Here is a 16,414-nt window from a genome sequence, read left to right as displayed (position 1 = left end):
GTTCAGATCTGTGAATCATTGGGATCTCTTCTGGTGAAGGTATGACTTGTACAAAAAGGACAGACTGCACCTGAACTGGAGGGGGACCAATATCCTGAAAGGCCCATTTGCTAGAGCTGTTGAAGGGGGTTTAAACTAGCTTGGTTGGGGGATGGGAACCAGGATGTGAGTGCAGAAAATAGGGCAGAAGGTGAAAAGCATGATGCTATGCATGGAGAGTCTGTGAGAAGGATAGTCAGGGGAGGAAGCAGAAATGTATTCAGTTAGATAGTTTGAAATGTGTCTATTTCAATGCACAGAGTATAGACAACAGAATTTAGAGCATGGATCAATACGTGGAATTATGATGCTGTGGCCATTATTGAGACTTGGCTGGTGGAAGGACAAGATCAGCTGATGAGATACTGGGATTTAGAGGTTTTAACAGGAATAGGATAGGAGGTCAGTGGCCAGTGGGGGGGTGGAGTAGCATTACTGGACAGGGATAGTATCACAGATGACACTGTAGAGGGAATGTTTACTGAGTCAGTGTGGGTGGAAGTCAGAAATAGGAAGGTAGTCTATAGGCCCCAAAATAGCCCTCGGGACACCGAGGAGCAGATAAGCAGGGAGATTTTGGAACAGTGCGGAAATTACAGAGTTGTTGTCATGGGACAATGTTGAATGGCACCTCCTGCCTGCGAAGGATAGATGGGGCATAATTTGTCAGGTGTGACAAATTATGTGGACCAGCTGAATAGAGGAAAGGCCATACTGGATCTAGTGCTGGGTAATGAACCTGGTCAGGTGGCAGACCTATCGCTGGGGGAGCATTTTGGTAATAGTGACCACAACTCTCTGTTCTTCAGCATAGCTATGGATAAGGAGAAAAGCAGACAAAATGGGAAAGTATTCAATTGGGAAAGCGAAGATTATGATGGGATGAGGCAGGAACTAGGGAGAGTAAATTGGGAACTGATGTTCACAGGAGAAAGCACAGAAGTAACGTGGAGTATGTTTAGGGGCCACTTGCATTGTGTTCAGGATAGGTTTGTCCCACCAAAGAAAAGATGTAGGAAAAGGGAAACATGGTTAACAAAATAGGTGAGAGAGTTAGTTAAGAGGAAGAAGGAAGCATCCATTAGATTTAGAAAGCAGAAAACAGGAAGGGCTCTTGAAAGTTATATGGTAGCCAGGAAGGAATTTAAAAAAGGATTTAGGAGATCTGAAAAAGGGCATGAGAAGGCTAGGGCAAGTAGGATTAAGGAGAACCCCAAGGTGTTCTATGCTTATGTGAGGAACAGAAGGCTGACAAGAATGAAGTTGGGGCCGTTTAAGGATAAAGGAGGCAACGTGCTTGGAGACGGAAGAGGTTGGGGAGGTCCTAAATGAATACTTTGCTTCAGTATTCACAAGAGAAAAGGATCTTGATCAGGGTGGTCAGAATAGAGCAGGCTGGTGTGCTGAATGACATTGAGATTCAGGAAGAGGACATGTTGGATCTTCTGAAGAACATTAAGACTGATGTCCCTGGGGCCAGACGCGATAAACCCTAGGTTGCTGTTGGAAGGGAGGGAAGAGATAGCTGGGGCACTGATTATGATCTTTGAGTCTTTCTTGCCACAGAGGATGTGCCAGAGGATTGGAGAACGGCAAACTTGGTCTCCTTGTTTAAAAAAGAATCCTGGGAATTATAGACCGGTGAGCCTTACGTCAGTGGTGTGTAAACTATTGGAGAGAATTATTAAGGATAGAATTTATGAGAATTTGGAGAAATACAGTTTACTCAAGGATAGTGAACATGGCTTTGTGAAGGAAAGATTGTGCCTCAAGAGGCTAATTAAGTGTTCTGAGGAGGTAACAAAAGAAATTGATGAAGAGAAGGCAGAAGATATGGAAAAGTGGCAGATGGAGTTCAATCCAGATAAGTGTGAGGTGATGCATTTTGGAAGGTCAAACCAGAAGGCTGAGTACAGGGCTAATGGTTGCATACTTAACAATGCGGAGGAAAGGAGGGGTCTTGGACTCCAAATTCATACATCACTCAAGATTGCCATGTATGTTGATAGGATAATTAAGAAGGCCTATGGGATGCTGGGATTCATTAATAGGGGGGATTGAGTTGAAGATCGAGAGGTCATATTGCAACTCCACAAATCTTTGGTGAGACCACATTTAGAGTATTGTGTTCAGTTCTGATCAACTCATTATAGGAAGGATGTGGAAGCTATGGAGAGGGTGCAGAGATTTACCAGGTTGCTGCCTGGATTGGAAAATTAAGTCTTATGAGGCAAGGTTAGCAGAGCTGAGACTTTTCTCTTTGGAGCGAAGAAGGATGAGAGGAGACTTAATGGAGGTCTACAAGATTCTGAAAAGTATGAATAAAGTGGACAGCCAGTAATTTCTTTATTAATTACACAGAGTTGTGGGTGCCTGGAATGCCTTGAAAGGGATTGTCGTGGAGGCTGAAACATTAGGGGCATTTAAGAGACTCAGACTGGCACATGGATGAAAGAAAAATAGAGGATTACAAAGTAGGAAGGGCTCAGTATTTTTTTGGAAGGAATATATTGGTTGGCACAACATCAAGGGCCAGTACTGTGCTGTAATGTTCTAGGTTTTATGTTCTAATTAATTCCAACAATAACTGCTTCATGAGAGATTTTTGATGACGTGATTTATGAAACCCACACATATCCACTCCAACATTACTACCTCCTTCATTTTACACTGCAGATACACCACTTTGTATCTGTTCAATCTTATGGACTTCCTGCTCTTTGCTATTTTACTAGTACAAAAGGCGATAACAAAATTGTGAACTAATCTCAATTTTACTGCTCCCAAATGTTTCCTCCATCTAGCTTTGTTACTCCAGCCCCTTAAACAGTATGGTTTAGAAATGTATAATTTTTAATCCGCTAATTTTCAAATTTTTTTAAAATCATGTTTTTTTTTAAATAACACTTAACTTTGAACGTGAATGTTTGGGTCAATTTTCAAAAATCCCGTGCAGCATTTCCTTCTCCTTTCAAAACAGTTGACTCAGTTTCCCATAGCAACTGCAAAAAAATCTTTGGAAATTTGTACTATTGCTGCTAGATGTCATGAGATGTTCAATGTCCCGGAGCAATCGGGAACCCACTGGCAATCAGCTGCACTGAAGTCTGGGACTTATTTGTACAAGAATCGCAGATTTTTGCACAATAAATATTGGCATTTCAGTGCACGTTGTCCAGCTAAAAAAATAATGATCTTTATACAGCCTGGTCCAGTAAGAACAAGTCTTGATAGTTCTGTGATTAAAAAATGCTATTATTAACAGTTACATTACTGGACATATATTTTAACTGCATAAGCATTTTCAAAACAGAATTTTAAAAGCTTCAAAATTAAAATCATACCGGGGTGTTGGTTAACGGGCAGCATAGACTTGTGGGCCAAAATGGCCTGTTACCGTGCTGTATATCTAAATCTAAATTTTAAATGAATGTGAGAAGTTGTATGCAGATCTGTCAAATAAAGCCTCAGTAAATCAGTTGCCAAGCATCCATCTTAATCAACACAGTCACCTGTGACATCTGGTAATCGGGCAATAACGTGGCAGTCTCTACTCGTTGTTGTAAAGTTTTGTAGCAGGACAATAAGAAGGAGCTTCGTTCGAAGTCAAGCTTGGCCAATAGCAGGTAGGCCTCTTCCAACGACATAACTTCACACAGGTCTGCAGTTTCGTTCCTTACTCCAGTGAAAGTCATCGTTTCTTTCAACAATGTTGCTTCTATTGCTTGCAAAGGTTTGAAAAGCTGAATGAAGATGTATTCACTGTGCTCATCTCCAAAGAAAACACCTGCTGCGAAGCGTAGAGAATGATATTAAAATCGCATCTCTGTCAGTTCACTTTGTTACAAACGAGCAGCATGAGTAATTTTAGATTAAATATATAAATGGGTGTAGATAAATGAGAGCCAAAAAGTTCCCTTAATTCTGCCAGAAACGGGGGGCAGGGGGCGGAGGATGCTTAATATTAAGTCAGGTTGGTAGTAGAACAAGTTGAAAACACATTGACTGCCTCAGAAAACAAGTCAATCATTAAGCTTCCAATGTGATTTGATGACCTTGGGCAGACCACTTTCTAATTTCCAAAAGACTACATCAAGCTGATTTGAACTGGAAATATTTTAAAGCACAGGTACTCCCCGATATGCATCCGTGTTCAGTTCTAGATGACAAGTCAAAGCTCGGAATGGAAGCAGGTCAGATTGCATACTTACCTTGTTCGTCGGTGTCTCGGAGTCTGTAGGCTGGGCATGGCCATCTTGGTTCCTGTGTGCATGTGCGAGTCTTCAGTAGGTACATGCACGGCGGGTTCACGTATTAGAGATCGGTTGGCACATGCGCGAGAGTTAAGCGCCCTAATGAATTGAATTTACGCCCTTAACTCTCGCACATGTGCCAACCAAACTCCAATATCCAAATGGCCACACGTGCACACAGGAATCAAGATGGTCACCCAGCCAAAAGACCCTGGGACACTGACTAACAAGTACACATATTTTGGCTCTTACATGCCCTGTATCCCTTTTATGGTTTGTCAAATAAAACAAACCATGCAATTTTTTTTATATATAAATCGGTCATATTTGTGGATGGACACAAATCACATAGGTTGCAAGTTGGGGAGTACCTGTATGGGATAAAGAAATCCAACTGCCAAAGGACAGTAACTGTACACTTACATTCCTTTATTAAGGAAGAGATTTTTAATTGTTTGTTGATCTCATCCATATAGTCTGCAGCAAACCAAAGGAAAATAACTGAGTGCTTTTCAAAGGTTGAGTCACACAGTCTCTCCCACATACTATATTTCTTCAACTGAGAAGTATCCAGCCGCCATGTACCGATATCTGAATGTAAACAAAATAATGGTTATTGCTTTATAAATTACACTGGAAATTAGGGTGCCTCTGATGTCCCAAAATTTTATTTTTTAATTTTTTTTTTTAAAAAAGAGGCTTCTACAATCATATTATGTAAAGAAAATGCATTTTAAATTGGCATCTCCTAAAATGCTCTCAAGGATGACTTCTTGAATCAGTGAAAGACAAATTTATATTATGGGATGCAATGAAAGCCTTCATTAGAGGGTAGATAATAAGTTATGTAACCAAGATGAAAAAGGACTACAATCGGGCAATAGAACAGTTGGAAAGGGAAATAGTAAGTACAGAAAAGGAACTAGCAACGATATAACAAAACGAGCATTGGTGGACAAAAAAATAAAATACGAAACATTACAAATGTATAAAGTGGAGAAGAACATAATGAAAATAAAGCAAAAGTATTGAGCTAGGAGAAAAAACACATAAAATATTAGCCTGGCAACTTAAAACAGAACAAGCTAAAAGAATTGTATTGGCATCAAGGAAAAAGGACAAACAATTACATATAATCCAATGGATATTAATGAGAACTTTAAGGAATTTTATGAACAATTATACCAAACCGAGAACGAGGGGAAAGATGATAAAATAGAAGAGTTTTTATCTAAAATTGAACTGCCGAAATTGCAAGAAGATGAGCAGAACAAGCTGATAAAACCATTTGAAATAGAGGAAGTACAGGATATATTAAAAAAGCTGCCAAACAATAAAATGCCTGGAGAGGATGGATTCCCAATAGAATTCTATAAAACATTTAAAGAGTTATTAATTCCTCCTCTCCTGGAAGTAATGAACCACATAGAAGAAACACAAAACTTGCCAGATTCATGTAAGACAGTAATAATTACAGTAATACCAAAGACAGGGAAGGATCTACTAACACCAGCATCGTATAGACCAATATCTCTACTTAATTCAGATTACACAATAATAGCAAATTATTAGCAAACAGATTGGCTGTGTACCAAAAATAGTAAAACAAGATCAAACTGGATTTATTAAAAGACAAACAGCGGATAATGTCTGTAAATTTATTAATTTAATTCATGCAGTTCAAGGAAATAAGATGCAAATGGTGGCTGTTGCTTTAGACACAGAGAAAGCCTTTGACAGGGTAGAATGAAATTATTTATTCAAAGTATTACAGAGGTTCAATCTACCAGAAAAATATATTAATTGGATTAAAGCATTATATAATGGATTATTGGCGAAGGTGACAGTAAATGAATATGTATCGAACAGGGATGTCCACTATCTCCCTCACTGTTCGCTTTAGCAATAGAACCATTGGCAGAACTGATAAGAACAGAAAATAAAATAAAAGAGATAAAAATAAAGGAGAAGGAGTACAAAATCAGTTTATTTGCAGATGACATCATAGTATACTTAATAGAACTGGAAATATCAACAAAAGAACTACATAAGAAATTGAAGGAATATGGAGAAATATCGGGGTACAAGATCAACGCAAATAAAAGTGAAGCAATGCCAATGAGTGATGCGGATTATACAAAATTTAAAAAAGAATCACCATTTAAATGGCAAACACAAGCAATCTGATACCGAGGTATTAGATTAGATAATAATTTAAGCCACATGTACAAATTAAATTATCAGCCATTAATAAAGAAATTACAGGAAGACTTAGAACATTGGAAAGAATTACCACTAACATTGATAGGGAGGGTAAATTGCATTAAAATGATTGTCTTCCCAAGGATACAATACTTATTTCAATCGTTACCAATTCCCTTAACAGAGAAATTCTTCAATGAACTAAAGAGAATAATAAGGAATTTTTTATGGAAAAGGGAAGAAACCGAGGATAGCATTAGATAAATTAACAGAGTGGTACAACCAAGGTGGTTTGCAGTTACCAAACTTTAAAAATTATTATAGAGCAGCACAATTAAGGTATTTATCAGATTTTTTATCACACAAGGGAAAAAAACAGATTGGACTAAGATAGAGCTAAGATAGAGCTAGATAAAATAGGGGAATAGGTGTGAACATATACTTTATAAGTGGGATGAAAAGCTGGTGCAATATAAAAGCTCTCCAGTTCTGCATCATTTACTCAATATATGGAAGAAGATTCACTTAGAAAGGAAAAAAAAACAAATTACCAACTACCAAAATTATTATTGATGCAAAATCAGCTAATCTCTTTTACAATTGATAACCTTTCCTTTAGAGAATGGGAGAGAAAAGGAATTGAAAGAATATAAAATTGTTTTTTGGGAAATAATTTATTAACATTTGAACAAATGAAGTACAAATATGGAATAGCTCATGGTACAATGTTTGCATACCATCAACTGAAAGCCTACTTAAAGGATAAATTGGGAAACAGACTGAGATTACCAGAAGGAAGCAGTTTTGAATGTGATTACAGAAACAATGATAATAAAAAGATATATAACGAACATGTACATTAAGCTGCAAGAGAAGGAAAATGATGAAATAAGCTATAAACCCAAACATAAGTGGGAAAAAGATTTAAACATAAAGATAAAAAATGAAACATGGGAAAAGTTATGCTCTGGAACTATAAAGAATATAATAAACACAAGGTTACGCATGATACAGTATAATTGGTTACACAGGTTATATATCACGCCCCAAAAGTTAAAAAAATGGGATCCAACATTATCAGATAGATGTTTTCGCTGTAAGAAGGAAATGGGAACAACAGTACATGCAATTTGGGCATGTGAGAAAGTGAAAAAGTTTTGGGAAGATCTAAATCAGGTATTAAATAATATCACAAAAAGCAACATACCAAAAAATCCAAGAGATCTTTCTTCTAAGTAATATAAGAAGTAAAGAATTAGGCCTCAAACTGGATGAAGCACAAAAAAGATTTATTATGATAGCCTTAGTTGTAGCAAAAAAATGTATAATATCAACTTGGAAATCAGAAGAGAGCCTGAGAGTACAGCAATGGTACATGGAAGTGAATAAATGTATTCCATTGGAAAAAATAACATATAATTTAAAAAATAAAGTCACATTATTTGAACAAATTTGGGAACCATACATGGAACATAACAGAGAGGGCCTACCGCGGACCTCCATCCCCTAAAATGATAAGAAGACAAAATGACTTGATCCAGTGTGTGACAAATAGATGACACAATTTTCTTGTTTATTTTCATTGTGTGATGATATTGTTTAATGGGTTTATTGTATATGTTGAATGTTCAATGGGTTTGGAGGGGGGTGGGAAATGGGGAGGGAAGGTAGGGGGAGAAAAAGAGGAGAAAATGCTACTGTGTATATTTAAGAGGGAAAAGAAGAAAGAAAAAGAAAGAAAGTTTGTATGTATTTTGATTGATATGGTTCACAGTGTGAAAAATTTTTAAAAATTTAAAAAAGGATGACTTCTTGATTGAACTATGCTGTTCGCTTTTCGTCTGTACCTTGTCAATTGGTCATGAAACGTAAACAGCTCCAACCACCAGGGGATACAGTGGAAAGACTGAGTGAGATCTGTTGGAGGGCAGCATCCGGTGTGCAAAATATCAAACATGGCATGTCTTGTCCTCAGATAAATAGCCATACACTCTGTGATTGCTGGACAGCAACTGGGAGTAGCAGCCCTGGGTTTTGCAAACCATCTTAGCTTAGATGAGGAATGCAGAGAAATGCAAGGGTCCATATCAGCACATTGAGTGATGGCCAAAGGCCCTGGGGACGGCCTGAACTGTGTGGTTCGCAATACACCTGAAGAGGGCACTGGGGTAGGTGAAATTATGGATATTGAGGAGCAAGGATAGTGTTTTATTTCAATAAATGATCAAATACAATGCAAACTCCAATTAAAGGTCATTGATAGTAGTCAGCAATATCCAATATAGACAAACAAAATCAAGTTAGAAACTGTTTAAGGATTTAATTAAACAATTCAAAAGTAGATAGTAAGTAATATATAAAGATATACAGGTATAGCTAAATACAGAGTAAATAGAAGGGAAATGTTTAGATTGCTGAGTCACTGAGGTATACAAAACTAATACAAGCCAGCTGGGTCACATCTCGAACAGGGCCAGGAACAATATCCTTGTAGGAATTGAGCTCGTACCATTGGTCAGATTTAAACAAGCCTGGCATAAAAATGAGGCCTGACAGTACATTGAGATGAGAGACAGCCAAGATAAATAAGTTTAGTATACAACTTTGGAAGGCACTAAAACAAACCCAAAAAAAATGGCAGTGTTGCCAGAGTTGCTGTAACAGGGAGAGTGGAGACACGGCATTGCTCCCAAGGGTTCAACTGCCCAGTCTTAAGGCTTTAAACAGCCTGTTAAAGGAATTGACTGTTTTATTTTAAAGTCCTGCAATCAGGGGTCTGTGCACAAGATGGCGGCACCTTTGCTCGGCAGCAGCTATGAGGGGTTGCAGACTCCAAGGAAGCAGCAAGGCGCTGGAAACATAGAGAACACCCCCCCCTCAATTAAGTAGAAGTAGAGGAGATGACCCTACCAGACTGTGACCACAGCAGCAGACTAGCGAGGGGCTCAGTGGCTGTGGGACCCACAAAGGCTGTGGGCGACACATTCATGGGACCTGCACGGGCTGCAGGATACTGGTTCGTGGGAACCAGGTATCAGAACTATGATTTGAGGTGCTGAGGGCAAGAAAGGCTCCCAAAGAGTCTCAGGCGCTGAATGCTTCCTTATCGTGTCAGAAGTTTGGATCTGGAGCTCGGGTTGCCAATGGATGAAACAGGAATCTGTGCGGCTACAGATAAATCCACAGGTGCTCTGTCTCTGAAAAGACTCTCTTCTGCCTCTCCTCCTCTCCAAGGACACCAGACAACACTAATGGTAACTCTCAGGGGAGGCAGATGGCAATTTTATGTAATATTACTTGTTCTGCACTATTACATGGCAATAAAGGAATCTTGAATATCTCTTGAACTTTTATAAGGCACAGGTGGAAAGGAAACAAGGGGAATAAAAGGGAGCTCACTAAAAACACAAACAGAAAGGAGGATTGATGGAATAAAAAATACAAAAGCATGATTATGCAAAAATAACAAAATTCTGATAAAAAGGAAACTAAAGTTGACAATACTGTTTATTATCAACTCCAAAGAGACTTCAAGGCGAAGGCATTGAAGTGAGGGCAGATATTGTGACTATTGCCTACAAGGCCTTCAGATCAAATAAGGAGGTTAAAGAAACAAAGATGTGAGCAGCAAAGAGCCATGGTTCAATGAGGAAAAAGAGCAATGACCTCTGGGGATTTGGTGACAGGATGGATGGAGGCGTTCCACAGATTCAGTACAACGCTCTTTGCTTTTGTAATATAAAGAACTGGAACTAAATTTGGAGGCAAAAGCCAAAATTGGAAGTGGCTGACTGTGATCAAAGAAGTTCTAAGTTGCTGGAAGACATCACTCAACTAGTTAGGTAAGCACTGCAGTCACAAATGGGATTTAATCCATGAAAGTATGAAATTATGCTTTTGAGAAGGACAAACTAGACAAGGAAATAGTAATTGTGAAGATACCAAAGAAGGATCGTGGATTGCAAGTCCACAGCTCCTTAAAAGATAGTGGTACAGCTACATGAGCCATTAAAGACACCTAAGGGTTAACTGCCTGTATCACTCAGACTTAAAACACAAGAGTATGGATGTTGTGCCAAGATTGTAAGTAACATTAGTTAGGCTACAGATACAGTAATATGTACAGTTCTAGTCACCAGAGTTTAGGAAGAATGGAATATCACGATAGAGGGTGCAGAGAAGTTTTTCAAGGAATATTGCAAGAGCTGAATAATTATTATGAACGAGAGACTAATTACATTGACAGCTTTTACTTTAGTAAAAAAATAAAGGAGGGATTGAACTGAGATATATAAATTATTTGAGGTGTAGATCAAGGGAAATGGAATGTTCCATGCAAAGAAAGATTGATAACAGGGAAACAAAAAATTAACTAGTGGTCAAAATTGAAGGAAGTTTAGAAAACACTTTGCCCAAAGGATGATGCCAGCTGAAATTCTCATTGCATTTAGAAAGTACCTTGATGAAAAAATATAGAACTATAAACTACAAGGCCAATGACTGAGAAGTTGGAGCAGACCAAAGAGGTTTTGGTCAACATGGCTGCAATGTTCTGAATGACATCCTTCTGTGCCATGGAAATCTATGATTCTACTGCCAAGGAATCTGGTTAAATTAGTTTACACCTTGATCTGAACACCACAGTAAATTTACTCTACTTTTGTTCCTATATTGTACTTATTTTAGAGCTGTCACATCCTTCCCAAGCAGCAGTGACCCAAGCTGTATCATGGACAACTTATGTAGATTAACTAAACTTGTACAACATTCCAGCATAACTTTGTTCCAAGAATAACATCTAGAAGTTTTATCGTATCAGCAACAATTTTCTGTGAATTTATCTGGTGCATTTAAAACCATAGTTGTTTAATACAATCTGTAATATCTCATAAAATAATGTTTTATTCAGATTATTTTACCTGTCAAGGATATTGCAATGTAGTCAGGTCCAAACTGCAAAAAACAAAAACAAAAAAAAAAAATTTAACATGTAAAAATGTAACATTTGGAAGCAAATTCTTTAAGTGTCGTAAAACTGATTTTGGATTAAATGCAGAGTTGTAAATATGCCAAATTTCTAAAGCTGATAAACAACTTGAAAAATATTGACAAGCCCCTCAAGGAAAATTACTTTATGATACGAGTCACTGATCCGTGGTGAAATTTGCCAAATTTACCTCTTACATTTTACAAGTTAATCCAATATTCTGCAAAGACTAAACTATTTGATTGCAACATTACATCAAATAATCATATAGAATTGGAGCATGTCAAGAGATTATCCTCACATGGTACTAAATTTATTGTTAACCATTATATAGGATACAAAAAATTCTGGCGAATAGAAAGATTTCAGCATTGTTGAAGTGAGATGTGTGTATGAAAGATTTACAGTGAATTTTCTACAGGAATTATGGAAGAAGCGTTCACTTCTTTGCAGTTCTTTGAATGTTTCAATTTTTGCATTTACAATATTGCCTTTAGTACCAATTTTGAAAGCTGATAAGTAAATTCAATATTAATTTTTATACATGATTGCATTTTGTAATTTCTGAGACTGACTGTGATAGTAAGAATACAGCACTTTAAAAGGCAAATGTTTCTTTTCAATCTTTTTATTGGCTTTACCATATGCAAAATACATAGGTCCATATGACAATGACAAAGTAGATTAATATCAAATGACAAATAACAGTAAATAAGGTACATTTAATAGCACGGGTTCATATGTACCTCGTTTACTGTTACAGGTACGCAATCCTTTATCCGGAACCCTTGGGCAACAGTGTGTTCGGGAGTTTTCCAGATTTCAGAAAGCCAGATTTAAGCCCACCCGAATTGTGCTGCCATATCCACACCCCCCCCGGCCTGCCCGATTCGCGCTGCCGGTCTCCTCCCCCGCCACCCCCCCCACCCTCGCCTGCCCAACTCGCGCTGCCGGTCTCTTGGCTGCCCGACTCACACTGCTGTCTCTCTCCCCACTTGCCAGATTTTGGAGCTTTCCGGATTTTAGATGTCCAGATAAAGGATTGTGTACCTGTATTTGATATTGAAATTAATCTACTTTATTATACGTACCTATGTATTTTGCATAGGTTAAAACTAATAAAATGATTGAAAAAGAAAAAGGAAAATGTTGCATCTGATTTTTATGGATTAGTTCAATCCATCTTTGCGATTAGTAGTTATTTTTCCATCATGTCAAGCATTGAGATTCATTATCTAATAATATAGCTTAGTTACTCTAAAATGATTTGAACGGAGTTGTGCAGATACACCAACATTCTTACTTGTTGCAGGCACACAGGTACATCAGATGCAGGTATCAGGCACACAGGTACATCAGATGCACCAGGTACATCAGATGCAGGTACCAGACACACAGGTACATCAGATGCACCAACTACAATGGTATAAATTAAACTACCACAATATACCAAGACAGAGAAGAGATAGCAAGTACAAAAGGATCGATAAATAAATGTTATCTATCCAATAGGATCCAAACTGTGCCCAGTTGTGTCAAATGACTTTTAACTTGCACATGGACATAATTTCCATAGACATTCGTCATGCAGAGCAGCCTTCTTGAAACCTGTTTCTGAGTAACTTTAAAGGTACCTCTACGAGCAGTTCCTCTACCCTGAACATAACTTATCAATCACGCTTCCTCAGGTTCATCCCCCCCATGTGACTAAGGCTCCTGATCACACTCACTGCTAATGCTTTCAAGAACTAAACACCCACACTGGCAACCCCCCCAAATAACAAACTCTACCCCACATTAAACATCAACTAATTATCTCCACTCCCCAAGATCACCCACCATTAAGCTGACTGTTGTAAGAAACCCATTATATACGAGCCTATGCCAAAAGCTAATCTTTGTACCCTCCTTTCTGTCCTCTGCAACCTTCCATATTCTTGCTATAGTTCATCAGTGGTGTGGGTCTGATAAACTTTCAACCACTGAATCTCAAAGTCTGTAAATCCACAATGCAACATATGTTTCATGTACCTTTGAACAGTCCAAATTCAATGTACTTGAAGATTTACGTAGTGGTGTATATCGAGTAAAGTTTATCACTGTGGACCTCTACTGGTGAAGCAAAGCCTAACATCAAAAATATTAAATGGCTTTACAAAATAGGTTTTGCTATTGTGAAATGCAAATAAATGCAATGCATTTGAAAATGCATTGAACCATCACCAACTTAGGACGAGACAATTAAAACAACATACTGTCACAGAACCCTGTTCACTTCCTTCAATTTCTCCCACGTGTAGGGCCGCAAAGTCAAGATCCAATGTTGTTGTTGTCATTGTGCTAGTTTCCAAAGAACCATCTGTAATTTGCACTGCATTGGATAACGTATCCTTCACATTTGCTTCACATATATTCTGAAAACAAGTTAGAGATATGCAAGAATAAAGTTTTGCAATGTATTTTTGGCGTTCAAAAAAATCAACATTTTATTTTTAAACAACCGAAGTCACTGATTTTTGCTGCTTTTGCCTGGGATTTACAGAATGGAAATAATTTCCAACTGGGCGTTACACCTCATTAGTTCTGTATTGCCCAAAACTAAATCTGAAAAGATCAGTTGAAATTAATATCCAAAGCATCTGTCTGCTTGGGGTGACGTCCTCTTTTTTTTAAATAAATATAGATCACATAAATAAACCCACGTCACTCTGATCAGAAATGCTCAAGATGCAAACAGGCACAGACCAGTTCCATTCAGCAAGGAGGTCTGCCAAAGCCAAGAATCAGCCTTGTTTAAACCTTATCCCCAAGGTCACCTCACCTCATCAGTGATGGTCCCCCTCCCACACCTCACAAGCTTCTCTCGGCTCCTTCCCAATACTAACGAAAGATCTTTGACCTGAAACATCAAATCTTTCCAGAAGTAAAAGGCAGTCAACGTTTCTGGCCTGAGCCCTTCTTCGGGAGCGCCAAAAATGAGGGAGATGTCCGAATGTTAAAAAAAAAAGGTGGAGGAAAGGGGAAGGAGCACTGGCTAACAGGTAAGAGGTGGATACAGGTGGAAAGGAAAAGGAAAAAGCTGAGAAAATATGGGGAGAGGGCTAAGAAAGGAAGGGAAAGGGTGGGAAGCTACAATTTGCACAACAATACTGGAACTATCAAAAGATCTCTCAGAAAGATTTCTGGACAAAGTCTGATAAAAGGTACCTGTCCCATTGTACATGGTTTTATACTCTCTGGCTCCCTCTTTGCGGACTGAATCTCAGCTTCTCTTTGGCTGTTGTCAGTTGACAGCGACTTGCTCCTCAGATGTGAACTGCTAATCTCTGGAGTCAATGTGGTGCACTGGAGACCAGATTGCATTTTGTCTGTATCTTCTTCATCACTGGAAAGCACAACTAAGATACAGTGCAAAACAAAAAAACAATCAGATTTATTCCTTATAACATTTTAGAGGTGGACAAACATTGTAATGAGTTGATTACATCCAATAGATTTTCAGTGAGAGGAGAGTGTACCTCAGTGGTTTTCACATTTCTGGGGTGTAAGGTTGGGTGGAGAGAAGATCTCATTACAATACTATCTGTAGGTTTAAAATCCACATTAGCTTAACTTGGATTGACCTTTTCTTCTGAGAGGGGAGCCCATAATGTATTTAGTACCAAATTACTATTGTATGCATCGGACTTGTCAGCCACAAACGAGCCTGCAGCTGACGTGGACATTACCCCTCCATAAATCTTCGTCCGCGAAGCCAAGCCAAAGAAAGAAGAATATTGTATGTGTACTACAATATCATATAAAACAAAAAGCAAATTCCTATATTTACTAACTTTGTGTAATTAAATATATATAGGAGAACCATGGGCAAATTTAAAATATAACTATGTGCTTCAACAACAAATTACATCAATTAGTCTTGCGGGGGTTTAATATTCATATATACACATTTTTTAATCTTGCTAAACAGGCCTGGTCATGAGACTCCTGTGGGGAATGAGGTTTTTTTGTTTGAACTATCATGAATAATGAACTTAGTGCTTCTCTGTACTGATCAGTTCAATACCAATAACTAGAATGTTAAAGAATTGGTGGTGGAAACTGAAGGTTATACCACGCCAGCCAACAGTTCAGCTGTAACAGGATCAAGATGGACAAAATGGGTCAGACTTCAACTGGATGTTCAACATAAAACTATCTTACTGGTGAAGAAAAGAAGTAGGAGGTGGGTCAGAATTAAACTCCTCACCTGACCCTAGGACAAAGGAACCTGGGATTGCAGAAGGAACCCTAGACCTGACACTCACAAGGAGAGAATGAGTCTGAGGCAGGGAAAAAAAAGGAAGCTACAAGTCTGACTGATCATTTTGTGGGTGTGCCCTGTCTTTGCATACTAACCAAAGTGCAAATTCCACACAACAAAACCTGAAGGGGTTTTAAATATCCCTGAAAGTCTCTAACATTTGGACACATTTCAAACTTACAAGAAATTAAATATATATATAATTAAAATGTTATTTTGAATTAAAAATAACAAGACCAGATCAACCAAAAAGCTTGCCTATCCCTTTGCTTTCTTCTTCACAGCCCTACATTTCCCATTGAAATCCAAGGAGCTGTGCCAGTTATAACTAACTGGTGCTGGATTCAAACTCAAGATTCCCCAAGTTTAAGATCTACTTCTGGACTCTATCAATAATTACACCAATTGCAAACACAGAAGTCTAGGACTTGCTGGAATTTAAACATGGAACTAACAGCATCTCAGTTCAGTACCACAGGCATTTACAAGTCCAGTCGATTGCAGTCTGCATTGTTCACTGCTTTGAAATAACCTACTAAAATATTAATAGACTGAAGATTTGACAATCTATAAACATTTTCTCAAAGTCCTGTTAAGGCAATGGAGTTAGAATCCTTTTGTTAAAAAGTT

At 38.1% G+C, this 16,414-nt stretch overlaps 1 protein-coding gene across 9 annotated transcripts in view; it reads right to left on the bottom strand.

Moving 5' to 3' along the window:
• The window catches only part of LOC138738433 (sentrin-specific protease 7), a 67,280-nt gene that overhangs the window by 19,008 nt on the left and 31,858 nt on the right, over positions 1–16,414 (bottom strand). For 8 of the 9 annotated variants that reach the window (XR_011341547.1, XM_069888638.1, XM_069888634.1 and 5 more), the window contains 5 exons: positions 14,689–14,879; positions 13,737–13,895; positions 11,414–11,447; positions 4,716–4,883; positions 3,552–3,829 (listed from right to left, as the gene is read on the bottom strand). Coding sequence is in view for 8 of the 9 variants with exons in the window: in XM_069888638.1 (XP_069744739.1) it covers positions 3,552–3,829; positions 4,716–4,883; positions 11,414–11,447; positions 13,737–13,895; positions 14,689–14,879 (830 nt within the window). In the remaining variant the exon portion in view is untranslated. The remainder of the gene's footprint in view (positions 1–3,551; positions 3,830–4,715; positions 4,884–11,413; positions 11,448–13,736; positions 13,896–14,688; positions 14,880–16,414) is intronic. The other variant, XM_069888635.1, reaches the window with a different exon arrangement.

Source organism: Narcine bancroftii, chromosome 7, assembly GCF_036971445.1.
Source record: "Narcine bancroftii isolate sNarBan1 chromosome 7, sNarBan1.hap1, whole genome shotgun sequence".
In the NCBI taxonomy this organism is placed as follows: Eukaryota; Metazoa; Chordata; class Chondrichthyes; order Torpediniformes; family Narcinidae; genus Narcine; species Narcine bancroftii.
The sequence above is the reverse complement of the archived record's forward strand: the minus strand, read 5'-3'. Positions and strand labels throughout refer to the sequence as shown.